Source organism: Onthophagus taurus, chromosome 7, assembly GCF_036711975.1.
Source record: "Onthophagus taurus isolate NC chromosome 7, IU_Otau_3.0, whole genome shotgun sequence".
In the NCBI taxonomy this organism is placed as follows: Eukaryota; Metazoa; Arthropoda; class Insecta; order Coleoptera; family Scarabaeidae; genus Onthophagus; species Onthophagus taurus.
Genome location: NC_091972.1, coordinates 30,964,073 through 30,991,997, shown reverse-complemented (window position 1 = coordinate 30,991,997; position 27,925 = coordinate 30,964,073). Strand labels below are relative to the sequence as shown.

Here is a 27,925-nt window from a genome sequence, read left to right as displayed (position 1 = left end):
ACCTAGCTCACAATTTCAGGTTTATATTGTGGAACGAGCCCACGTCTACTCTTTATCGACAAACACCAGGTCTGTCTCCATATAATTCGGATATAACTAACACAAATCTGAAATGTACACTCAATTTAGACCAGTCGAACAGTTTCTTCATTAAAGATATGTTAACTTTTTAAGAACTGTCATCAGAATCATTAAAATTTTATGAAGTCGAATTTTTACGACTGCGTTAAAAACCATATCTATTGTCTGTATTTTATTATTTGTAATCTTTCTATTAAAATAATTTCAATTGCCGTTCAACTCCTTCCAATACTTTATCCAGCTAAAGATTATTTCAGCTAATTCTTCTATTCCACGAGAGTGGGCCACAATGATATTTATATTATTTATACATTGATCCCATTTCTCAGTACATTTTCCTTCTATTGGATTAAGTATTAACGTTTGATTTCGTGTAAATATCTCAAAAGTATTTTGAATATTTCTTACTCTTCGGGGTACTCTTACAAATTCCTCTATAATAATATTGGTAAAGTAAAATGTCTTGTTACCAACTTCTAAATAACCTGCTTTGAGCGCAGTTCGAGATGTACCCGGTTTGGAAGTCGCTTTGATGCCAGACTGTTTGTGGTAGCATTATAATTCATCTTATGACCACTTCTCATTTGATTATTATGCTATGTTCATAAAAATGTGTGATACATGGCCCGATCTGTCAGGTTTCTTTGATAGAAAGTATTAGATATCTTATGCGGAATTCGAAAGGATTTTAGCAGTTTCATCATATTTGAGATTCAATTTACCTGAAAGGTATCCTGTACTTGATAAACATGAACATAAATATCGTAGAAATTAGCTGTACCTTTGTGCCTTTATATTTATGTTGTAGACAGATAGAGAAATAGTTGACATTAAGCAATGGAGCAATACACACTTGAAGAATGCGGAATTATTGTCAGTCTCGTTATGATCGTTCGGTCGAGAATTCGACAACAATTCGGTATCAATAGACATTGGTTGCGAATTTTGGTGAAAGTCTTGTAGATATTTTCGTACAAAGTCCGAACCGTTCAGTAATTGCTGCTTGCTGACTATCAACTTGCTCCCATGCTCTGTTAAACCTGGTGCAAGAACACGATGATTTCGGATTCAAAATCATAATAAGCGACGAAACCTAATTCTAATTAAGTGATTCTGCGGGTAACCAAAATTTGTGTAAATTTGCCATTGTGAAAAAGTAGTTGGTTCTTATTTTGTGAATTTGCGCTACAGACTGATGTTAAATGAGTTTTTTTTTATCTCGAGCATTGTTGGTTCCATCAGGACATATCAACCGCTCCCACAATTCAGGCTACGATGGAGATTTTGAAATACCGATTTCCGGGTTGTGTGACAATTTGAACTGGTCAGACCGTCAGAATCTGATGATCCTTCAAATAAATTTATTTTTTTCTACCGTTCGGTCAACTTAAACAGTCCTGGTCTATACTCTTTCAATGGATCATTGAAGTTGGATTATCATAGTTTGGAAAGAATTATCATAATAATGAACAGTCTGCGATATAAAATTGTTATATTTTCTGCAACTTTCCTTTTACTCCTATTTAACGTGATTCGAATGCTTCGGTCTATTTTATATATGGAATAAAGAGGAGAGAACATACTTCGCATACTCACCGCTGGATTAACTGACTTTATGGCACGTCGTAGAAATTTGCAAGCTGCAATTTCCTCCACCGAATCATTTTGAATAAATATCCCTCTTATTCATGGAACAAAATTCGTTTCTGCATTGACGTTCATATCATTTCGCCTTTACAATACATATGTACATTAATAAATCCATTAAATTATAGATTAAAAAATGTTTAATGTTAAAAATTTTTTCGATTAACTAGTAAGTCTATTATAAATAACATTTTTTATCAATCTTATTGACTTAATCAAAGAAGGTGTAATTAATACTTTTTAAAACACACTTAGTTGACAATTCTGAAGTAAAAGATTATGCTACGGTTAATTCATCAGACCCTACGTGCGGTTTGTGGTGTAGAAATTCCGTTCACGGCATGTAATCTCCTGTCATGGATTCAACAGACGTAACAATTCTCGTTCCGCTAATCGCATTAACTACGAAATAGAATAATATCTCGGCCAGTTGATGCTTTTATACCATTAGTGGAACGGACGGCAAGTAAAAACAGTTAGAGGATAAAGTGAGGCGTAAAGCAAACCAAAACTTACTAAAATTTGTTCATAACGTTCATAATGAAATTCGATATTAATCTTACTTATCTATAATCTATTCATTGTTAAGTAGTAGTAACAACATTTTAATTGCATAGTTAAGTCTGATTTTCTATAGTAAGTAAAACGATACACGTGTCCATACGGAATCTACAAATTAACAATATGCTCATTTACATCACTGAGTTTGTGTTTGGGATAATTACGTTACATATGTTACCGTTGGAACCTATAACATCAGTCACAATTGAGTCCATTTGAGTGAATTATTTATAAAATTTGCACATCAAATTTGTTCGTTTGACGGAGTTTTTGTTAAATGTGCTACAAGTTAATTAAATTATACAGCATTCAAATAAATTTGTCAGGTTCACATTTAATGAAATTTTTGAATTTTAAATAATAAAATGTTGCAAGTAGATGTAACTAATTTGTGTTAATCAAGTTTAATTAAAGCATTTCAATAATGCAATAAAAAAAAATTATTTTACAATTTACAATAGTGTTATTATTAATAATAGGATATTAAGAAGATATGTTTCTATAAATTTGGTAATACCATTATTCTGAAGTAAAATTTATTCTAATTTATACTTCCACTTATATTACTTCAGTTCAAGTTACTTTGAAAATGTAAAAATTTACAACTTTACAAGAGGCTCCTTTTCACTATTCTTTAAGTGTTTTCACTATATTGTTTTTTTAGAGTGCTAATAGATTTTTTGTAAAGTATATTACTTTAATCACGGGTATATTTACGTTAAGTGGAAGTGAAAAATCTATTAGTCTACGCAACGGTAACATCTGAGTTAGAATAAAACTATAATAGCATTTATTATACCAATTTGGTAACTTAAAGAGACTAAAAAAAGAATATGAAAATAAAATTAAATGAAAAAAATACAAAAGGTTCTAGTAACTGGAACTTGCAAAAATTAATCAATGTTATCATTTGCGCGTATAAAGCGCGACCAGGAACAAATGTGGAATTTGTTCCGCCAGTAATTCTATGCACTTTGAAGTTCAAGTGATACAGTGTCTGAAAAATACATCCAACCAGACAAAAGATCATTCACAAAGGACATAGATATACTAAATCTTCTCTTGTCCAATAACAGAAAGTACTGCCAGTACTGTGTAAGAGGCTTATGAATCTTCTTTGTGTATGTTCGATCAATGTAACTTAATCATAGCAATGTCATATAATTCGCAAGTATTGCGAATAACATATTCCGATGCCGTTTACTAGATATTTTAGCTTTTTTATGTTGGTGTTCTGATTGACGGAGTGCTGGTCCATCGAACGAACCGCGTGTGAAGTTTGTGCTATACAATTTTATACCACTAGGGGATTAGATAGCCCCCACGCGGCCGGGCAAAGGTAAATATTGCCATGTTTAGACAATTTAATTACATACTAACACATACAACTACGTACTAACAATGAGTTATCGAGCCGCTATCATTAAACATTCATCAATCAAACATGGTTTTAAACGAAACTAAGTGTTTTCATAGCGTTAGCAGAGAATTTATAAATATGGTGATTAAATATATGTTCACTATCAAAACCCTAAGTTCCTAACCGTTACAACACGAGTTAACTACAAACGTTGGTTGACCAACATGAATCGTGGTCGATCCAATAACGTTTGGAAGTAAATGTAAGTGCATAACATTTGTTAGTATTTAAAATAAGCATGTTACTGTTACACCCATCCATATGGAAATGCAGGACTTTCTGAACACACTTACAATGCGCATCCGGTGACATATCAGTTAATCAACAATTACATATCCAATACTAGGATCAAGCTTAGCCGAAAATCACTCTAAAAGACACTATGTTATTATTATGGCAAACACTGTCAATGTAGTTTGAACTGTATCAACAATTTCAAACACATTGATTACTATAGGAATTGCAACTACGCGTCATCGATGGTTAACATTTGTTAATTAATGTATGACAACAAGCATATTAAAATTTCAAATAAAGTTTCAATATTGTTCATCAATTTTGTAGTATCAGACTTTTCCAGTTCCACCTTAACAGAAACTATCTACTATAATAATTTGGACGTTTTCTATAGGTCAACTTGACGTAAGACACGATTAACTCGACGGAAACAGTACCGCGAATATTGCATAACTATTCTCTCTAAACTTATATTACAACTGGCGTGCCAGTACATCCACATGACACCAAGCATTCTATACATGTGCCATTAGGGACACAATTTATTGGTGCTTTCAGAGTTACTGTAGCCGAGAGATAATAAAAATATCAGATATTAGGTAGCAGTTGACCTTTTTTTGTATTCAAGCCACAAGTGTTTTGATAATAGTTTTTTCCGTTTTGTTTTTTCGTTTAGCAATCTAAACAGATCCTTTTCACCTTCCTCAAATTGCCATGGTAGTTCATCGCGCAAGCTCCATTTATATTGTAGTTATTTCGGGGGCAGGGTCGCAATTCATGAAAGCAATTTTAAGCTTTCAGAACGTATTCAGCGGCTGTTTACATGCTAACAACCTGGAGACACATTCGTTTCACGCCATTCGAATAAATTCCTCATACTCACTTTGCAAAAAGCTACATCTCAATTAGCATTATCAAAAGAAGTACTAATTTTTAGGTATATAACAAATCACTACCGATAAAATATGTTTCTATACCCTTTTGAAACTGTGGGAAATTTAATTTTTTTCTTTAAAATATAAGATCATTAATGTTCATAATTCATTCATCGATCATTTTAAATCCTGCATTTTTAGTCGTTAACCGCGTCTATAACCTAACGTTAATGGGGGCAATATTTGTTAATAATTTTTTTATTGCACAAAGATTTTTGGAAAAATATCACACATCGTTATATCACTTATCAACATTCCTCCTGATCGAAATGTAATGTGAAAAGTTTGGCGTTGTTTATAGATACTCCCATACTAAAACATTGTTTCCTTCATTCAATCCGGGCTGTACAGCATCTTTAGATAAGTCCTCTAGTAATAAGAAATGGGTCCGTTCGTTATTATGCCCGTCATATTATTATAGAGATTTTGTACAACATTCACATATACTTACTCCTAACTTCCTGATTATTCATAGCACTTCACAGCTTTCCAAGAGGTCACTGTCACATGCTTTTGTCAGACAAGGTAGTAAGATACTATCGATGCACTACCTGCCAGCCCTCAAGTCGTATTGATCTTCTTCATCTTGGGATTCGTTTTCAATTCGCTGCTTAATGACTCTACTATTCACTCTAGAGATGGTGCTAGTGACACTTATCCTTCGGTAGTTAGAACATAATTTTCATTTATCACCCTTATAAATAGTACTAACATTCGCAGTAGTCAATACTTTTGGTATGTCTTCTCCTCTTAGGAAGTTACTAAATATGTGTCCTAGTAACTCAGCTAGTTTTTCAGTTTTAGTAATTAGTAGGTATATTACCCGATCCGGATGATTTTCCGTTATTATATCCTCAGCATTATCCAATAAGATGTATTGCGTTTCCTTACATACATTACTTTGTACAAATTCCACTCTATTTTCCTTCAACAGTGCCTGATAATAATACACCCTGTCCTTCATGGTAATTATTTTAATTCTACTTGTTTCTTTGTCTGATTCTTCAAGCTTCACTAATTCTAGTTGATTCCTTATTTCGTCTTTCGCCTGGCAACTATTCTCTTTACTTTCCTGTTCAGTGTTGCATATTGTTTTTTATCTCTTGGGTTACCTATTGAGTGCCATTTTTGATAGGATTTCTTCTATTCTATAATGTGTTCCGTTACCATTCAGGTCTGCTTTTCGTGTAGTACTCTGGGCCTAATGCTTCAGCGGCCGTCTCACGTATTTATCGGCTATTAATTTGTTGCATTAACTCTGCCAGATCTTCAAAGAATTCACCTTTTACGTCGTCATATGAGTTATCTGTTGGAGCATATATACCTAAGATGTTGAGCTAATACTGTTTTCCAGTTTAATTTCACATTAATTACCCTTGCACTTATCTATAGTCTCAATATTTGATTTACTTTACGATTCTCTTCCTAATCAAAACGGGTAATCGTTTAAAAATGGTTTACTTTAGTGACTATATCTTTTTTAACTCCGCGGTTACTTCATTTCCATTCACAATTAGCGTTCTTTTCCGTTCGCTGTATCGTCTATTTTTTTGACTATCCAATTTCCGATGCCGTTTACTAGGTATTTTTGCTTTTTTCGTTGGTTTTCCGATTGTCGGAGTGCTGGTCCATCGAACGAACCGCCTGGGCAGTTTGTGCTATACAATTTTATACCACTAGGGAATCAGATAGCCCCCACGCGGCGGGCCAAAGGTAAATATTGCCATGTTTAGACAATTTAATTACGTACTAACACGTACAACTACGTACTAACAATGAGTTATCGAGCCGCTATCATTAAACATTAATCAATCAAATATGGCTTTAAATGGATTTTAACCATTTTTTCATCAGTGGTTGGTCTTCATCCTTTTGGTCTCAAACTATCTTAATGTTTTAACGATATATACAGGGTGATTCATACGTAATGGGCCAAATTGTAAATGTACGTTCAGGAGGCCAAAATAATAATATTTTCATTAACAATAATGGGTCTTAGTCTGCTCCTTACTGAGATACAGGATGTTAAAGCGAAAAAAATAAAATAGATTTTTGTTAATAGATCAGCTACTTTTCTACATAATGACTCATAGTTGACTTATAGTTTTTGTAAGGGTAAACAATAATGTGTGAGAGGATTTGAGTTAACTCGTAGATGTCGCCACATGCGCCATATGAATTATGAAACGTCAATGAGCTTTTACGTTTAATGAATAGTTTAAAACATTTTATTGTTAAGTAAACTGATTCATTCTTGTCCTAACATAAATCAAAATGCCGAGACATAATCACTTTTCAAACGAAGAAATGAGAGACATGTTATGCGTTTACGCACAAGAACGTTTTTCTGGGCAAGCAGCATCCAGAAAATATCGTGAAATGTACCCTTACAGAAGGCAGCCAAACCGGAAGATATTTCAAAATATTTATAATCGATTGGGTGAAACAGGTTCATTTCGTCCAAAATATCATACAGGACGTCCTAAGATTATCACTCCGCAGCAAGAAGATGAAATTTTGGTAAGAATTGCGCAAAATTCTGAAATAAGCACTCGTCGATTGTCTGCAGCAACTGGAATAAGCCAACCATCCGTGACTAGAATTTTACACAAGGAAAATTTATATCCCTATCATTTTATACCTGTGCAAAATTTACTTCCAACAGATTATCGAATCAGAGTTCAATTTTGTCAGTGGCTAAAAGGAAAATTGAATAATAATCCAACATTCCTAAATAACATTCTTTTCGCGGATGAAGCAACCTTTACCAGACGCGGAGTTTTTAATTGGCGAAATAGTCATGCCTGGGAAACCGAAAACCCTCGTTTAAAAAAAGATAGACATTTCCAGCACGAGTTTAAAATAAATGTGTGGTGCGGTGTAATAGGCAATACATTACTGGGCCCAGTTGAATTACCTCCTAATTTAAATGGAGAGTCATATTTAATTTTTTTAAATAATGACTTAGTTGACCTCTTGGGAGATCTTCCATTACAACTAAGAAGAAATATGTGGTTCATGCAAGACGGTGCTCCTCCACATTTTTCACGTGCTGTGCGCGAACATCTGAATGAAACATTCCCTCACCGTTGGATTGGACGTGGTAGTGAATTTCAGTGGCCACCTCGCAGTCCCGATTTTAATCCACTTGATTTTTATGTGTGGGGTTACATGAAATCAATGGTCTATGCTGAACCTACTATAAATACACGAGACGAGTTATGGAATAGAATTCAAGATGCAGCCAATTCAATACGAAATAATCCTGCTACATTTTTTAAAGTCAGACAATCCTTAACCAAACGGTTAAATGCGTGTATAAATGCTGGTGGTGGTCATGTTGAAAACCTTTTGCAGTAGCTCATAATTAAGCTTAAATTTAATTTAACTTCGCACAACATTAACATGTAGGTTTTGATAACAGTTGTCGTAAGTGGTCTTAGTTCAAGTCTGTTCTAATGTTGTATTTCGTTTTATTAACTGGCGTACAATAAATTGTTTTATTACGTAATTTTTTTATGGTTTCAGTTTAATATTGTTATCAATTATCAATTACGGTTAGGTAAATGTCAACATTCCATGCCATGCTTGTGTCTTAACAGATTAATGCTACGTCGACCACCGTGAAATGTAGTGTAGTGAATTAGTAAAATTCAAATATCTCGAAAATCGTTAATATTTTCAAGATCAAAGAAGTATAGCTTTTTTCTACAGAAATGATGGGGCTATCCAAATTAAACAAGTATGTTGTAAAATAATGAGCGATAAAAAATTTGTAGCTGATTTCATCTAATTCATATGGCGCATGTGGCGACATCTACGAGTTAACTCAAATCCTCTCACACATTATTGTTTACCCTTACAAAAACTATAAGTCAACTATGAGTCATTATGTAGAAAAGTAGCTGATCTATTAACAAAAATCTATTTTATTTTTTTCGCTTTAACATCCTGTATCTCAGTAAGGAGCAGACTAAGACCCATTATTGTTAATGAAAATATTATTATTTTGGCCTCCTGAACGTACATTTACAATTTGGCCCATTACTTATGAATCATCCTGTATAAGTTTTAAAAAATTCACAGCGGTAAAAAGTCATTCCTCGTAGTGTTCCTAACTTCGCAGTTTAGGCACAATATCTAACTAACTAAATCCTAAATGAAGAAAACTGCGTTCAAGAAGAATGAATTCAAGAAGAGACAGAATTTCAAATTTACATTAATCTATTTTGAAACAATTATCTATTAAGTTGCAAAGTAATTCTGATTTTTTAGTTTTTATAAATATCTTTTTTTAGCGACACAATTGTTTTATTTTTAAAATGCAACAGGTCCATGGAAATGATATTAATACAAAAATATGTATACATTTTGTTTGACACTTTTTTGGTAAGTTTTTCAATTAATTTAGTCAGACAAAGGTTAGGGTATTACAGATAGTGTTGACGTGATTTAATGATGAATGCAATGCGGCAGAAGAAATCCATACAGTTTAGGTTGTTGAATTCGAAAATGGGGATGGGTTAACATCAATCATAATTTTCAGTGATAAAATTTGATATAGCTCCCGTTAGAGGATTATGCGAAATACGACAAGCGCTTCAATTAATATAAATCCATTGCCTGTATCTGTCATGTGAAACGCGAAATAGATGCATCCATAAATTTGGCGGCAACCGCTTCGTTTTGGGGCAGTTTCAATCCGCTGGTATCCAATAAAATAAACAATAGCCCATGGGGGCTGTAATTTCCTGGATAAAGTAGAGTGCCTGTTACACGGTGCACAGGTATGAAAACGACTCGTCGACAAAAAAATAACTCCTACATACGTGAAAGCTGAAAAACGGAAACAGTAGCCGCCGCGTAGGTATATGACGAGATTCGTTAATTGGGTCGCCATGTTTTTAGGAGACTCCGAAACTTTTATGATACCATAAAAATTAATGTATTAAAAAAGAATTTGAGTTTAATGTGTCAAGTTTCCGCGTCTGGTTGATGATGAAATATGGATGTTTTAATATTCAAGCTGTTCTTGCTCGAGAACAAGAAGCTTAACGTCAAAGAAAACCACGGAATCGACCTTAATTGTGTTTTTAATACCTGTGTAACCTAGCGACCTGACGTCGTGCTGGCGTCATTTAAGTTAAATTTTCATAAAGAAAACATCTTTCACTTATATTACTAGATTAGAGGGTTAATAGAGAGGGTTAGAGTATCAATATTCTATTATAATTGGCAGTATACGTCGCGACCTTGACTCCATGTATTCTTCGAAGAGTTGGTATTAAAAATTTACTACAAAATATCTTTATTATCCAACAATGTACTTATTTTGTGTGCTTAATAAAAATAGTTGTTCATCAAAAATCTTAACGATACCTTCAGGAATTTCTTACCCTTCTCGTAAACCATTATAACCTTAACGGTCCGAAGGACATAAAACTTTTTAACACTTCAAAGTTAACGAGCCATTATGTGGAAAACTGGTCTGTAAAGAAAAAGGGACCTGTACCTTCCAATTATTAATACCTGAAGTTATAATCTCATTAAGGAGCTAAAATTAATTAAACTAGCTCAAGTTAAGGTTTCCTGTATAGAGAGCGGGTTTAAATTATTACATTGACTACTGAAAAGTTTATGAACTTTTAACTAATTTAAATTAATTGGAATACTTCGGTAGTACCTATTTATCTTTCTCTTTTCAGATTTTATTGGGACTTATGCATGTTACTGTTATTGGTAGCAAATCTTATCATATTGCCGGTTGCCATTAGTTTTTTCAATGACGACTTAAGTACTCGATGGATTGCCTTCAACTGTTTGTCCGATACAATATTCCTAATCGATATCGTTGTCAATTTTAGAACAGGTAATATTTTCAATTTCCACATCTTAACCAATTTATCATTTCAGGTTTATTAATTTTATTCTTGTGTTATTAGGTATAATGCAACAGGATAACGCAGAACAAGTGATCCTAGATCCGAAACTTATTGCCAAGCACTACTTGAGGACGTGGTTTTTCCTAGACCTCATATCGTCCATTCCCTTAGACTATATATTTCTTATATTTAATCAAGTAAGTGGGTTTTAATATTGGTTTCAAACGCAAACATTGGTAAGGAAATGATGACATGTTGATTGTTCAATGTTAAGATGTTTCCGTGACGCAATATATTCCCTGCCTATTATTACCCTTTGTACATAAAACCAACAAATATACGTGTTTAGAATAAGATCTGTTACATATGTTTTGGAAAAAATATAAGGGTAGATATTATTTAATCTCCAAAAATTTGTGAAATATTTGTTTAGCGCTAAGGTTTTTTTAGTTTAAAAAACTATTATTTACAAGATATCTTTTAATGTATTTGTGATATGGTTGTTTAGTGATGATGGTGAAATTTTCCAAACATATACAAGTTTCTCAATCTGACCAGTCTCATCTTCGTCTTCATCTTTGATTCCTAAGGAGGCGAAATATGCATTTAGCGTAAAAATACTTCATTAGCAATAACAGAAGTGTCCTTCAGAAAAAACCAGCCAAATAAAGAAGATAGATTGCTGCACCTGCTTAATAAAAACGATTAAAATTATTAAGAAATGTGTTTGAAAATGATATTTTTTCCGTAAAACGCTTACAATTATCATTCATATACATAAACAGAAACTCTCAGAACGCAACAAATTTATCAAAGATCTTACATGTTAACTAACATACTCATTTACAATAGATATGGTTCAGCACGTTTGGGAAAATGGGTTTTCTCGCAACAAGAAAAAAATTGGTAACTTAGTAACATCTTTTAATTGCCATATTTACGACCGTTTGGTTGCCAATACTTTTGGAGAGGAACTGAATAAATCTATAAAATATTTACCACCGATCTGTTAAATATTTTATAGATTATTATTTAACATATTAAAACCGTCGTAAATAATGTCCCATGGATGAAGAATTAACAAGATAGTTAAGAAATACTCAACTTTTCTTAATGAAAGATTCTATTTGGTTAAATGATGATGAAAGTATTTTTAACCAGCATTGAATTATTATCTTCCCTTTCGGTTATGGATGCCAAGAGTACAAAAGCGTAGATATAAGTTATTTACAAAGAAGTAGTTGTGATGCTTGTAGCAGGGAATGTATGTTCACAACGAACGGTAGATCTGACAATCAACATCAAGGTAAATTCATCAAAATACAGAAATATACGAAAATAAGTGATGATATTTTCTCCAAACATTGAGGCGCACATTAATGTGTATGGATGCAAAAACATACATTCAATCTGATCTAATTCCATCCATACCGCATATTTCTATAGATTTCAATTTTTTAACATATTTTAGATTTCAGCGATAAATCTCGTTGAGTCGTTGTTAGGTTTGAACTTATTTCTATTGTCGAAACTATTGTCTTCGTTCATTATGTTACAATAAACTTCGTCCTTTTTGACATTTGGGATATACTTGCTTTGTACCTAGAGAATTGTCACAGTTGTGATGAAATTGATTCTGAACAATTATTTTGGATTTATTTTGAACAATTTTGATAATTATTCTCGATTTCAATGACTAATTTGATAGTCGATTTGATCACTCTGGCTTTGAAAAAAATACCCAAAACTCATCACCAGTATTGACATCTTCCAGAATATGTAGTCATCTCCAACCAACCAACAATGGGTACGTTCAGCAGGTGTCAACAGTTGAATTAAATCAGTCAGCTAGTTGTATGAGCTTTAATACAGCGGAACGAAATCGGCTGAACAAGCAATTGAGAATTAGCTGTTCTGCATAACCTAATAATATTTTTAACAATTTGGTGCTATTACAAGAGATAGTGGATGATGCGTTTCTGCATTAACAATATCATTTGTATACAGTTTTGTCAGTTTTCAAAATTAAAGGGGAGAAACAAAAAATGTTAATCCTAACCTAGAATTTCACAACCGCTGACAAACTAAGCGCAGATTACTTATGCTGACATATTTACTAAACTGATGCGTAACAGCGCTTACTTAGCGTATCATTCAGCCGCGACTGCTAATATAACAACTCAACAGTTGACACTGGCTGAACGTGCCCATTGTTTCGTTCTGACATTCACTAGACAACGTCATTGAGTGTGTAGCGTCATTACTAATAGTGTCAGTTTGTCGATTGATGTAAAATTAATCACCTAGAGAAGTATAAAAATAACAAAAAGAAGTATTTCTAAAATAGCATATCTGATCTCCGTGACCGTGACGACAAAACATTCCTATATCTAACGTTCCAGACCCGTAATGTTGTAAAGTTCGAATACATTACAAACGAATCTACAAGCTCATTATACTAAACAGAAACGAATAGGAAAATTGGAAAAATGATTAGAGAGATTAATATCAAAAATTCTGGCAATACCGCAAATTCAGAGGAGGAAGAAACAGAACCAATTTTTTTTTAAATTTTGCAGATTATTTTCTAGATGTCCAAGCTGGTAAGAAATACATGTTCGATTTTATACGATAGAGTGTTCTTCTTCCACCAAACCAGTGTCTCGGATCTTGATTAAGAATTTATTTTACCCATATTATTAATACACTTCATATAAGAGTTAAAAATTATGCAATCCGACGATTACTTTCCATTGAAAGTGGATATCTATTAATTCGGTTTAGAACGGACTTTTGGAATTCCATACAGTTGAAATTATAAACTATTTTTGGTTGATTTTACTTTATCATTTACAGTGACATACTGAGCTCAACATTGGTTTCTGTAGCAAAATACGATCAGAAAAATATTCATCCAAGACTCACTGCAGAAACTGCTGAAAACACTACATACGTTCTTGAGCAATATCTTGCAATTAAGAACGATATGCGATATGGTCAATACATTTGAATAAGATGAGTGGTTACACAAGAATGCAAAGACGACCAATGTGTAAAGAACTGAAACTAAAGGTTTATATATTCCAGAATGATTCACATTTAAAAAAATTATTCAATTCGACGATTACTTTCCATTGGAAGTGGATATCTTTTAATTCGGTTTAGAGCGGACTTTTGGAATTCCATACAGTTGAAATTATAAACTATTTTTGGTTGATTTTACTTTATCATTTACAGTGATATACTGGCCTCAAAATTGGTTTCTATAGCAAAATACGATCAGAAAAATACTCATTCAAGACCACTGCTGAAACTGCTGAAAACACTACATTCGTTCTTGAACAATATCTTGCAGTTAAGAACTCTAGCCTGCACACCAAGTACACACCAAACAGTGACATGTAAATACATTTGTTTCTCATAAATCCTACTCATGATTTTTTAAGCCCTATGTGACAAAGTGCTTATTAATGTAAGCATAGAGATGAATATGGGTCTCTTCTCTGAAAACGAATTTGTCCACAAAGCTGACGTTCATTTCTTGTTATTCACTGACCCAATTGTCCAAGTCTCTTCACTGCGCATGGGCTGTTGGTAAATGTTGTTGAATCTATTGTGCATTGTAAACAGGGAAATGGAAATCTTTAGAGAAAATATGTTGAAAAGGATTTGTTCAAATAAAAGACTTCGTGCAAGAAGTTCTTAAGCAGACTGTTTTTAATTTAATCTGGTAATCTTATTGTATGTGTTATCCGTTAGAGTTATGTATTTTGAATTCCACCATGTATGATGAGTAGTAAAATTTACTTGATTGAAAGCTATAATTACCAAGAATTCTGAACTGATAAATCTGAAAGAATAGTCGTAGCTAAGATTGAATTGATTATGGATATGTTTTTTTGAATCCATTCTGATCTATTTTCGTCTATTCCGGATATCTTCATCGAATTTTGCTATCTACTTAGGAACTATTGATAGCTATGCTTGAGGTGGTTATGCATTCCCTTTTCTTGGTTTAAACAATGCTCACATGTAATATGTTTCTCCATCGATTTTAATATTTGGTTGTTGTACAAAATTCATTTATTTTGAAATATGGGGAATATACGTTCGTAGGCTTTCACGGCCGGCGTTATTAGAAATAAAACTAAAAACTACCGAGGCTATTAAATAACTGTTTGTCGTTTTAGGTGTCATGTTGGAACCTTCTTCAAAAACAAGTTCAAAAGTACAAAATCGGTTGAATATACAGACTCTAGTAACTAAATATTAACTAATTAATGAATCCATATTTTCTGTAAAGGACGACAATTCATAGGCGGGATGTTTTGCAAGTTGGTGTAGGTGAATTAATTGCGCTTGCTTTAGGTCGCAGTGGGACGTCTTATGGATTTTTGGTAAACCAGAGATTCTTACTGGTGCTTATAAAAAAATGGCATTTATAGCTTTTCTGTTCCTCTGGTGAAATATCCATCGACTTAATTAGGTTCTTCATCGTCCTACTGTTCCTATAGGTGTCTGAATTCAATCTGTGAGTGTTCATTTTGATCTCGTATTCCTTTATATCCAATAGCATACTGGTATTACCTTTGTCTGTAACCAGGACGACTATGTCAGTTCTCTTTCTTACACTACATAAAGGTCTTCTTTCACTAACTGTGAAGTTGAACTTTGATTATTTGCTGTTTCTAACATTCTTGCGATGTCTTGACGGATGTTTTCAGCTTTTACGGCTGGTATCCTGCGAATGGTACTTCACACATAACCAAAGGATTATGTACTGCCGTTTCTTTTTTCGTCAGTAGAACGCTGGATCGATTAATAACCAGCGATTCCAGTGGTAATCCATCTTTCGTCTTTTTCTGTGTTCGACGTTCTAATGACTCGAATTTCTTGATTTGTGTTTTTCGGCTCTTCTGGAACTCTGTTCTGCATTCTGCATTTAAATCCTATCCACATTGCACCTGCCTGGCCTGGACATAGAACTCGAAATTTTTAGTTGACGTAGAAATAGTTTGTTTACTTAGCAGTTGATGCTAAGTGATGTAAGTGGTTGTGTGCTGTTCAAAATTTTACGGGCAGCAGCTGAGTCGATGTGGTGCTTCACTTTTAGAAATGTTGGAGTCATGGGACTACTAAATAGTCTGCGTTTAATCCGTAAATTGTCCAAATACTTGATATGATAAGGTTGAAAATATCTAATAGCCCCATCTGTGTTATATAATCTGATCAATCAGTCACTTGTTAACCAGCTCGGGTAACACGATGTTACTTAATAAAAAAATTTGTTTTGATAAGAAATTTCGAATACATGCTTTAGCCTTCACTACACATCCCTTTATATGACCTATTTTCTTCCATAACTTATGTAACAGATATTTATATAAGAATACACCAGACATTGCAACATAATTAATAAATAAACCATAGTAAATATGTATATAATAAATATATTTTTATAATAAAATTATACCAGGTAAGTGTTATGGAAGATTGGTTCATCAAAGTATCAGAAGATGGTTCGTTAATGTTTGGTGTTTCTACATCATAGTCAAAACAATAGCGAAGAAAGGCGTTGAAGCATGTTGACTGTCTTTTTTAGACAAAAGGCACAATTTGTGTTAAATTAATGGAAAATGGCTGCAGCAACATAGAGATCTGATTTTGGTTTCCATAAACGTTAATCCTAAGAATCCTCATATTATTGTTGAAAAAGTAAATAATGCAATGGAATTACGTTTATGAAAATCTAAAAAGATTTTTTCAAGAAAACGTTATTTTATTGAAAAGTGTTTATTTAGAGTGAATTGTTGATGTTCCCCCTGTTTTATTGTTGTTCCCCCACCGTGTTTTTTGTTGTTGCATATTGTAGATCTGTTGGGCGTAGATGTTCTCTTGCGAATTACCGAAACAATTTCAAAATTCTGTTCCAGGATTTTGGCGAAAGTTTTCAATTGTTACACGCGGGCCGCGCATTGCGCATTCTAAGGCTCGCGAAATTGTTGTCCCTTGTGAGGCTGCTGAGGCTGTCTCGTCTCGTACGATATGTTAGCCAATGGGAAGAAGTTTATGTAAGTATCATTAGACAGGGCGCCAGCACTTAACATTTTATTAGAAAATCTTTCGAACTTTTCCGGATTTATATTTTCGTTTTTTTTTTGAAAATTTTTTAGTTTGGGTTTCTATTTTTATATTAGGAAAATATCACGTTATTTTGCGCAAAGCTTCCGCACTGTCCATTAATATAAATGTCTACTGTTGTTATTTATCACAATTTATGATTAAATAACAAAATTTAATAGTGTATATTATGGATATTAAATTATCAATTGAAATTAAAATTTAAGAAAAGTACTTAAAAATGTAATCGTTTAAAAAAAGAGTCTATAGAAGGGTGTGTTTGTGACTGTTTTGCCGGTTTACGTTTTAAACTCTGTTTAGCTTTCAGTTCAGTTTTGGTTTTAACCCAACCGACTACTAACCATTTGTTTTTTCTATAGAAAAAAAGGGAGTACTATTCCTTTCTGTTTCCTGTTTTTTTGAACGTTTTTGCCTTACGTTATTTAAAGACTTTTGACGACTGATGCGGTTTTTAAGATATTTACGGGCTTTGGGGCTTCTGCTCAGGCAAGCTTGGAATGAGGCTACCTCTCTTTGTTTTGCTACTTTTTTAGGCACCCCCATTGCACACCTTTGGCTTGAATACATCTGTTTAACATACTATTTTAAGAGCGAACCTTCGTATATTAGTGTATTTTCAAAAACTTGAATAATAAAAGATGATAATAAAAAATAATAGATTCGGTCTGTTGGGATATGGACGACGAACGGTGATATTCAAAAATAATATTTCCGTTCGATCAATTGTTCGTCCCACGGCCTTCCACAATCCTTGCTCCAGAACTAGCGAATAAATTGTCGAATGAAACAGGAATTTCCGGCACGTAAACAAAATTTCCGGCAGCGCATAAGAGTTAATCCAGGTGAAATTACGCCCGAAGGGTTTATCGCAGCAACCGAGTATGTATATTAAAATAAATGACGTGCATTAAAACAGATGACAGACGACTAAAACTTTACGACAAAATATTCTCTATAAAGCTCTGGAGCGAGCGATTTTTATTAAAAAACCGAAGGTGCTTCATCGCTCCTTAATTAATTATTATTCTTTAATTTTCTTTATGAATTGATACATTCTGGTTATTTTTTTTATTAACCAAATCAACCCTTCAAAAAATGACTTATTAGTGGCAACGTACTTCTTTATACAGACCGTTCTTAAACTACAATCTTTTTCTGTGTTTATTTCTACATTTATTACTGACTATCTTTGGTCGGTTAATTCTTTTTTTAAATTTGACAGAGAAATACTTGTATACAAACTGAAACAACAGATATACACGACAAATTCGATTTAACTCCTAGGGGACAAAACGCAAAATTGAAAAATTATATCTATATGAAGTTAATATAAATTTGGCAATACATATTTTTTACAATAAAAATTTTTAAGAGTAGATTTATTTTTAATGGTTTATATTTGATGATTACATACAAATTATGTTAATTAAATGATGTGTTGGGAACATTTTTATAAGACTATACTAGTCTATAGCTACGAAATGTAGGGTAACTTAGTAATTTCTTGGAAACCCTTCCTTTTAGGATAAAATTAGAAGCACACATTGTATGAGATTTTTTCACGGAGGATAAAAACTGAAACCCTCTTCCTGTTTGTACTAAGGTCTGTGCTCAATAGACTTCTTATTTACACGAATAAGGCATTGAAAGCATTGAAACCTTTGAAATAAATAGGACAAGATGTCATAAAAATGAATCTAAAATATATCGTGAAATTGAAAACATGTTCGCTTGAACAATATTGAATCTGTTTTTTTACAAACTCACGAAAAAAGCCAAAAAGATTGAAACATTGAAAAGACGGAGAAAAATATTTCGATTCTCTTAAAATAGCCAATACGAACCTGTATTTTTCAAAAACGTACCAACCAGTCGAAATATCCTTAAATACATCCCATAATATAAATACGGCCTTATCAAACAGCAATTATTGTGTAAATTTCTTGCCTTTTATACATTTTTTTATCATGAAGACAAAGACAATATATATTTTTTTAATATTCTTATCATCGTGTTCAAAATACATGGTTACACGAATAATTTAGCGTTGAATTCTTTCAAATAAATAATATAAGGAGAAATAAATTTTATGCCAGTGCGCCCGCTCGTCGGTTAATAAAGATAGACTCTTTAGGCAACAACTAAAAAAAGTGGTAACATTACCTTAGTTAAAATCGAACGTCGAACAATCAACAACAAATTTTGAAAATATATACGAAGTTGGCGAGTTTAACAAAATGGTACTGTTGCGAACTGGATTTTGAAAAAAAGGATTTTGTACAGTAATCAATAAACCATCGAACAGAAAGAATATGTCGATAGCCCTTTCGAGCCAACGTTCAGCGCAATGTTGTTTTGTTGTAATTATTTTAATTTGTATCACATTGTTAGATCCAATAACAATAGATATAGATAGATCATCGCATTGAAGATTCCTAGAAATTGGGCTTTTACAAAAATAATAATCTTCTATGACATCTTGGTACGACAATTTCCAACACTGTTTATATAGTCGATTAGTATGGGTGGGCTAATCCATAGTTAATTTGAGAATGTTATTTGTACAAGAATACAGACTAGGTTAAAAATGATTGAACTTTGATGTAATGATAATTTTCTCTATATTAATATAAACAAAAAGAAATTGAAATGAAAGCTATGCATGTTACATTCAAATTGGTCAATCCACCATCTTTAGACGAAATGAAAATAAACATCTGAAATGGAATAAAAACATCACAGTGCTTCAAAAAGGGTTTGTTGATGTTGTTCAGTTCATGAAGTCTATGAAAATCCAGCAAATGCTGATCATGAAGTCATATCTCATCAATCCGGATGGAAAATCATGTCTAAGAGCAGCTATTAACCTTCAACAAAAATCCATAAATAACGTAATCGTATCTCCAAGAATCAAATAATTATAGAAGAAATAAGTTCATTAATAATAGAGGAAACCTATATCTGAGGAGAAGTTTTTTGAGGGTACAAGAGGTTGCTGTTATGGAGTGAAGAATGAGTCATCCTAATGATGCGGCTTGCTATATCTACGATAGAGTAGGCTTTGTATCTGAAGGGGTGATCAGAATTTCTTGTAATCTTCTTCTAAAGTCTTATAATTCGTATTGTTCCTCGTTATCAAAAAAGCAATGTATTTGGAAACATCATGAAGGTTGCATTTTTCAAATTTCGTCTCTCCAAAACTAGAAATTATCAGATGTAAATGTAAATCCATTAATGTTTTGAAATCAGTTTTGAAGCATTGCGTTTACAACCAACATCATGCAGGATAAAAATATATCTGAAGGAACTTATCATCAGTATATATCAGTATGTCCTTATCTATTCTCTACATCCAATACTGTAAGTAGGGTTCGGAATAACGGAATCCCGGTAATACCGATACCGGGATCCCGACCGATTTTTGTCAAATTTTAATACCGGTATTTTTTCCACAATACCGGTATTTTTCGGTATTTTCGTATTTTTATAAATTTTTATGTTCCGTAAAATTAATGATGCAATATCATCACTAACACCTGTCAAATTAGCAGTGGAGGCTCTATGTCGAAGAGATGCAAACCTCTTAATGGCAGATGTAGCTGTAACATTTATGATAGAAACTCTTAAAGAATCAAATTTCCCAATTGCAAAACTTACGTAATACTTTATTACAGAGACTATTAGAACGTCACTCAAGTTTGTCTCAAGTATTACAATACCTACACAACAATACACAAAATATCTTTTTTTTTCGTTATTAACCAAAACGAATATAAGACAAAAAATTATAAGTTTATTAAATAGACTAACGGACGAAAACAAAGAAAACCTACCGAGTACATCACATGAACAAAAATATTTAACTAGTACATCAACTGAATAAGAATAAATATCGCTATTAACGAATTATCATCTGCTCCACTAATTTCCAAAAGTATCACTTTGGAAGCCAAGCAGTCATCTTCAAAAAATTTATGACTACATAATCAAATCACCATTCCTCCAACAAGCGTGGAATCAGAGAGGGTTTTCTCATCAGTCCAAAGTTTTTGTACAACAATCCGTTGTAAACTTAATGATAATAGATTAGAAAACCTATGTATTTGAAGAGCACATTTTAATAAGTCGTATTACAAATAAGTATTTTGTATTAAGTATTTGCACTACGACTTATTGATATATATAATGAATAATTATTTATTTATTTTACATTTTTATAATAAATTTATTATCAAATTTCGTTTCATTCATTATTTCACCTCTAGATTTTTAGCATCTTTATATTTTTTCCAATACCGGTATTAATACCGGTATACCGGTATCACATTGAAAATATACCGAAATACCGGTATTCAATTTTCGGTCGGTATTCCGAACCCTAACTGTAAGACGGTATTATTTTTCTACAAAAAGGGTAAAAGCGTAAAGTGCAACTGATTATTCAATTAGACTCGTTTCCTATATTTAGTGTCTAGTCTATGAGGTTTTCAAACTATATTTGTGTTTTCCATTTGTTGTACGAAAGCATCACATTTATTTGCAACTTTCAAATAGGCATAGTGATCATTTTGATAAAATCACAGAGTTACACCGTAGTGAAACGATCATTACTACAACAATCGTTATTGATCTAAAGCATAGTCTATATAAGCTACTACTCAAGATTATTACTATTTAAGTTGTATATTCTTCATCTTCTTATTTCTCTCACAAATTTCACATCAATCATCGATTTTAGAAAGGTGAGTCAAATTGAAGGTATTTCTTTTATATTTGTCAATAACATTTGAAGTTTTAACGGCATCTACGTAAAATTCCATACAATTAGGGTTTCCAACAATGTTCTATATTTAGCATAAAGTCCAATTTAAAATATTCCAAACGTTACAATTGATTTTATCATAACAAGTTGGGAAGTTCATCCCACCCAATTCTGGATATACGAACACTAACATTTGCAAACGCGGCAACATAACACGGCTTAGTTCTATGCATATATCGATTTAAGCCCATCTCCAAAAGAAAATGAAACCTGATTATTTAGTAAAGTTCAACATAAAGTCTATCATGGAGGACTCAACCAAAATGCTATATCAGAAGGGAAAAGCTACTTCTGAACCTAATTACAGAAAACGATAACCCAAAAGAAAGTGCAAAATAAGCACTCATAAGCATATGAACATAAATGAAAAAAAGAATAATAAACCTTGTTTCATAGAAGAGGTAAATACATAGGCTGAACAAAAGAGAGAGTCCTACCTATAACATAAACATGCGGGAACGACGTTCGAGTACGAAAAGTATAAAATCGTTAAATACTGGGTGAATGGAAATAAAAAGAAGGAAGTCAACGAAGACGTAACAACATCAGCTCCGTAACCCCCGAGGAATGATTAGTATACGTGCGACATAACCTAGGAGGATCTATACGAAATGATGAGCTAGCTGAAAAACAGAAAAGCAGATGATGACAGCCAACGAATTGCTAATGTATGGAGGCTTCGAATGGAAACATAACGTTATAACACCGGTATTCAAGAAAGGAAACAAAAAGAAACCTGACAACTATAGGACAATAACTCTATTAAACAGCAAAAGCATGCTACTAACAAAAATATCTAATCTATACGTCGAAGCTATGCGAAAGGGTAGATTACGGAAGAACGGTATTCAGACAAAACAAATCTACAATCGACGCAATATTCAATAAACCTTTATTCATGTGTTTGGTGGACCTGAAGATGGCCCTTGACAAAGTCTTGTTGAACAATAAAACACGGATAAAGACAAAGGAGAGTTCAACCGAGCAGGTACCTATAAAAGCAGGTATCCGACATACAGGGGTACAGTATGAGCCCATTCCTATTCAATCTGATTTTGAACAAAATAATCCAAAGAGTCAACGAGGTCAAGCGCGGATACACCATGGGACAAAAATCCTTGACAATCTAATGTTAGGCAGATAATGTCATTTTTATGGCAGAAAACGAGAACGACTTGCAGCGAATGCTACACCGATTCCAAACCACAGCGAAAGGATTAAACATAGAGATATCCGAGGAGAAGACTGAAGCAATGGTGATATCGAAATAGGCTGTCAGGTGTTAATTGATAGTGAATGATCACCCCATTAGACAGAGCCTGCACTGTAGGTATCTGAGCATTGACATTTCTAGCTGCAGAAATTTACACCAAGAAGTTAGGACACAAGTCAACAAAGACTCTAGAATATATGGATATCTAAGCAGCATCGTCTGGAGGAACAAATACATGTCCAAGCTAAGTTCGCATCTACAAAACGGCAGTGAGGCCGGTACTGACTTATGCATAGGAAACTAGGATGGATACGTCAAAAGCCAAGAGCATACTAAGAGCCACCGAAACGAGAACGCTAAGGATGATTAAACGAGTAACCCTTATCGTTAGAGGTCAGATAAGAAGTGCAGCAATACGGGAGAAACTGAGGGTGCTTGATGTGGTGCGATTTGTGCGGGCGAAGCCCAGATGTTGGAAAGACCACATGATCAGGATGGACGACGTGTTTAAGGCGATATGGACCAAGAGTGAGAGACCAAATTCAAGGAGCCCTATCGGACGACCGTGAAAAGGCACGAATGCTTAACTTTAGCATCCTAAGAGGGCTGATAAAGCAGAAAAAACAAGACATAGTCTTAAGTAAAGAGAAAGAAGAAGAAAACTTTTACTGACAGTCCCCCACAAGAACATTTTATTTTCAGTGGTATAGAAGAATCCCAGTTGAAGTCTTTTAGTTCAGATATGTTTTCTCCAGTTTAAATGATTATCTAGAATCTAGATAGATCCCCAAATTAATATAAAGCTTATCATCAGTAACTCCTAAAAATATCCGATTAGTAGGTGGTTAAATGATATTTAAAAGCTAAATGATTCTAAATGAATTATTTCTAAATATTTCAGAAGTCAGTTAAAACAAATCGAACCATTTACCAAATTCAATACAATATGTGTTTCTAATTTTACCGAATTGTATGTGTGATATTAAACAGTTTCCATGTTACTAAATTAATAACTTTTTAATCGTTATTATTCCATCCAATACAATACCTGATTTGTTGCCAAAAATTAATTAACTTCATAAAGATAAAATATATAATCATTAGGTGTTTTCGATTGCAATATTTTTTTGTTATAGTGTGGGTATTTGTTTTTGGAATGGTATTGCCATTGTCCTATTTTGATGGATTTTCTTATACTGGTGATAATCTTTAATTCTAAATCAATAAAAGAAAAGCTAAATAACATAAAACAATGAAATAAAAACTGAATCTAATTAATTAATTTTCTCTTAAAAATCAGCTTTATTGTTTGTTGCTTGATTAACTCAGACGAGATCTACAGAGAAACAAACATAAAGGTAAGGGTTTTTGTTTTTACAAAACTTATTGCTTTCATTATTATCCCGTAGAAGTTGTTGACGCTTTCGATCAAAAAGTTTTTTTCGTTTTGATCACCATTATAAGCTAAAAGAAAATCCTTTAAAAAGAAAGCACACCATGCCATCAGAATAGGATCAATAAAAAAAAACAAGAATAAGCTCAAACTTCTGATCGACAACAAACCATAACCGTTGGTATATTATTTGGGTCCTAGATACCTATGTACCAACATCCTTCCGGGCGTCCTACAGAATTCGCGGCAGACGGTACACCGATAGCACCAGCTAGGGACAGGACGACGGAGGTGCAGCCAACCATCCTTTTTTTAACTATTCTTTGATATCGTTTGTCGAAACTCGGCCATCTCAGACAGAACCCTAATAATTAAAAAAGATTTCTTTCTCTCTCCTTCCGATTCACTTCCGATTCTATGGACTATTCGGTTCGAAATCAAGTAGTAGTCGAGCTGGCCAAGGGTTTCAACATGATGTGTTCTTGAATGTTGATGTGTTCCTAGCGCCGATAGTATGTTTTTTTATTTTTTTTTATTTTATTCGATGTTGGCCGAACTGGACTTGTATTTGTTGCATCTTGAAAGAGAAAAAATGGTACTAATTTTTGTAAATTTTTATTTTTCGGTTGGGTATTTTTGTTTTTCTGGGACAATCACATCAAATTAAACTTACACTAACACAGAAACATATAAATAACAAAAAAATCTACTTCTTCTACTCTTTCACTTAATACTACTTAAACCTACCACTTTTTTCTGTTAACTTATAATTCTCTTATTTTTCTTGTTGACGAGATGAGGAAAGGGTTGATGTACATTTAACATTTCTTTTGTTGCACGTGGAACGTAGCGATGAGTCTATTTTTAGCTACCAAAGTAGATTATTACTATTACTGTTTTATTGTCGTCTTTCGAAATACCGAACACACAATCAATCATTGACATCTCGAGCTTTATGTAAGTTTTGGTGTTTTAGTGTTGAAAAACCTTTTAGTGTCCTATATTTAGTGATTTTGCGTAGGTTGTTAGTGATAGTTTTTATTCGGCAAATTAAATAAAATGCAAAAAAAGGGAAATAGATTCAAAAAATTTTTGCGAAAAACAGATTTAAAAGGCATTCAGATTTATCATCATCCTTATTATAAATCAAATTAAAATAATGATTAATAAAGATTAAAATTAAGTAGAAAAAAATTAATATTTATGTATTCCATCGGGTACACTGCTCCTTCTCTCATTATTCTTTTTTGATTATACTTTTTTAATTTTAATTTTAAGGTAAGCATGAGCTGCCACTCGTTTTCCAGCTTGTTGCGCTCCGCACCAAAAAAAGTAAAGCAAAAAAATAAATCATCAAGTAGTCGCATTTTCTTTTCTGTTCGATTTTTCCATCCTTTCTGTTTAAAAACACACACAGAACCGCCCGCTAGATTTTCATGTTTTTCTCTCTTAACTCTATCTTCTATTTTATAACTTAATCCTTCTCTTTCTTTTAACTTACCCTAATTGCATCTAGCGCGTTTTTACCACCCGGCTTTTTGTTTTTTGCCTGTTTGTTAACGATAAAGAAAAAAAATAAAAAATACATAGAAGAAACCTCCCTTAAAACCTTTCTTATACTTTTTCCAAAATAAAATCCTGTTTTTCTATCTATTTCTCTTTCTCACTTTCTTACACATACTATTTTCTCTCAACTCGAAGCTCGTTTCTTCTCTGGTATCTTAGAATGCCACGCTTCGTTTTCTACTACCTTGTGTTCTTCGCTTTTCTAGATCTTGCAGAACCTCCAAAAAAAGCGAACGGAACGACGGGGGCGCCTTAGTTCGGATCTCGACAAGTCTAAATACAGCAAAAGCAATCTAATATTCAAGGTAACACGCTTTCCAGCTTGCTTGGCATATATTTTTTCAGTATTTATATTATTATTGTTACTTATTACCTTGTTAATGACGACTGACGCAGTTTTTTGATTACCGCTACGTTATTATTATTATTAACAAGTTTGTTATTATATCGTTCCGAGTTTTGTGCGCCTTCTGCTTTCGCTTTTGACGAGTTCCTTTTATTTTTATTTATTTATTTTTATTTTGAATCGCTTGTTTCTGCGGAATAATTACAAAATCCGCGAACTGTTTGTGTGGTTTTAAAAGCAGCCCCGTTATTACTTGAAAATGTTTTTATTTAAAAATACACAAAAATTATCTACAAAATCAATAAATAAATGAACCACAAACAAACATTTATTTATTCATTATGTATATCTTACTACTACTTCAATTACAATATTTATTTTAAATAAATAATACGTTAAACACAACCAAAATCCTAAAAATCAAAGCACATTTTGCAGAAAAAAAGAAATAAAAACACTTTTCCACCAAAACTTCTGATATCCTCACTCAATCACTTAGCTTTGTAAATACTTCGCTTTCTCCCTTGGCACACCACAACCGTTTGTTGTTAATTATTGATGAGAGGATGGGTTTAACACCCTAAAACAGACAAATTCATATAAAAACCTACTTGCGGTACGTTATTATGTAAATAATTTTTAATTTACATGATTGAGGGTTTGCTTGTAAAACCGGTTCTAGAATGAGTGTATTTTGTTGGGAAGGTAAGTTTAAAGTACTAGATTTTTTGGAGACCAATAACGATTGTAGTTGACGTTATAGGTTTTTTGTGCATTTGAGATTTAATTTTTAATTTTATTAGAGAACGTTCAGTTAGGTGTACCGCTTCGTATTTGCTTGGCACTGGGCGCTTAGGTTGGTTTCTTTACACACCACAATTTACGCGATTGAAAATACTCCCAGCAAAAAAAAATTATGATGACTATAATTATAAATATTATTAGGCGTTTATAATGTAATTAAAGTTATTGTTACAGAAACAGTCCAATGTTGTAACACCCTGTAAATGAATGTACATTTGATAGCAAAAACTTGAATTAATTAACAATTTTTAAGACAAATTCAAATTATTGTAGATTATTAGAAACAATATAATAAAAATTTTTAAGGTAAATTTCATAAATTATTCCTTATTATCATTGTAATAGAAGGTGTAGCAAAATGGTTAATCTAATTATGGATGCGAATAAAAATCCATAGAATAAAATTTTTTTTAATTTATATGTTATTATAAAATGGTTTAATAGTATTAAAATTTTATACAATACACATATATGTATAAATACAGTTTGGGACATACATTTTTATAAGATTCTTTGCACTCTCAACAGCAATGACCACCATCACCTCTTCTAGAGTTCGATAGCTTTAAAAAGCTCTGCCTTAAAATTTCCCCATAAAAAAATATTCTACTATATTTTTTCAAATTAAGCAAGCAAGGAAGCTATTAAGCAGCTTCTTGTTCTTCGATCTGGGGTTATCACAGAGATTACAGAGAATGACTGGACGTATTGGTACACCACACTCACCAAAAAATAGTGAGTACAGAGGACAAATCACACTAAACGATGATTTTTTGATGGTGACGTTTTCAGGAGTCCAATATTGAAAATCCAACTGATAGATTTAAGAACAGTGCGCAATTTTATTCGGTTATTAAGTCATATCTAGCTATCATTT

At 32.8% G+C, this 27,925-nt stretch overlaps 1 protein-coding gene across 5 annotated transcripts in view; it reads left to right on the top strand.

Annotated features, from left to right (window-relative positions):
* The window catches only part of LOC111421946 (hyperpolarization activated cyclic nucleotide gated potassium channel Ih), a 373,674-nt gene that overhangs the window by 325,771 nt on the left and 19,978 nt on the right, over nucleotides 1-27,925 (top strand). The window contains exons 4-8 of one of the 5 annotated variants that reach the window (XM_071198077.1): nucleotides 10,587-10,750; nucleotides 10,824-10,960; nucleotides 16,697-16,834; nucleotides 24,534-24,623; nucleotides 26,105-26,203. In XM_071198077.1, coding sequence (XP_071054178.1) covers nucleotides 10,587-10,750; nucleotides 10,824-10,960; nucleotides 16,697-16,834; nucleotides 24,534-24,623; nucleotides 26,105-26,203 — 628 coding nt within the window. Of the gene's footprint in view, nucleotides 1-10,586; nucleotides 10,751-10,823; nucleotides 10,961-16,690; nucleotides 16,835-24,533; nucleotides 24,624-26,104; nucleotides 26,204-27,925 lie in introns of all 5 variants that reach the window. The other 4 variants (XM_071198079.1, XM_071198078.1, XM_071198081.1 and 1 more) reach the window with 4 other exon arrangements.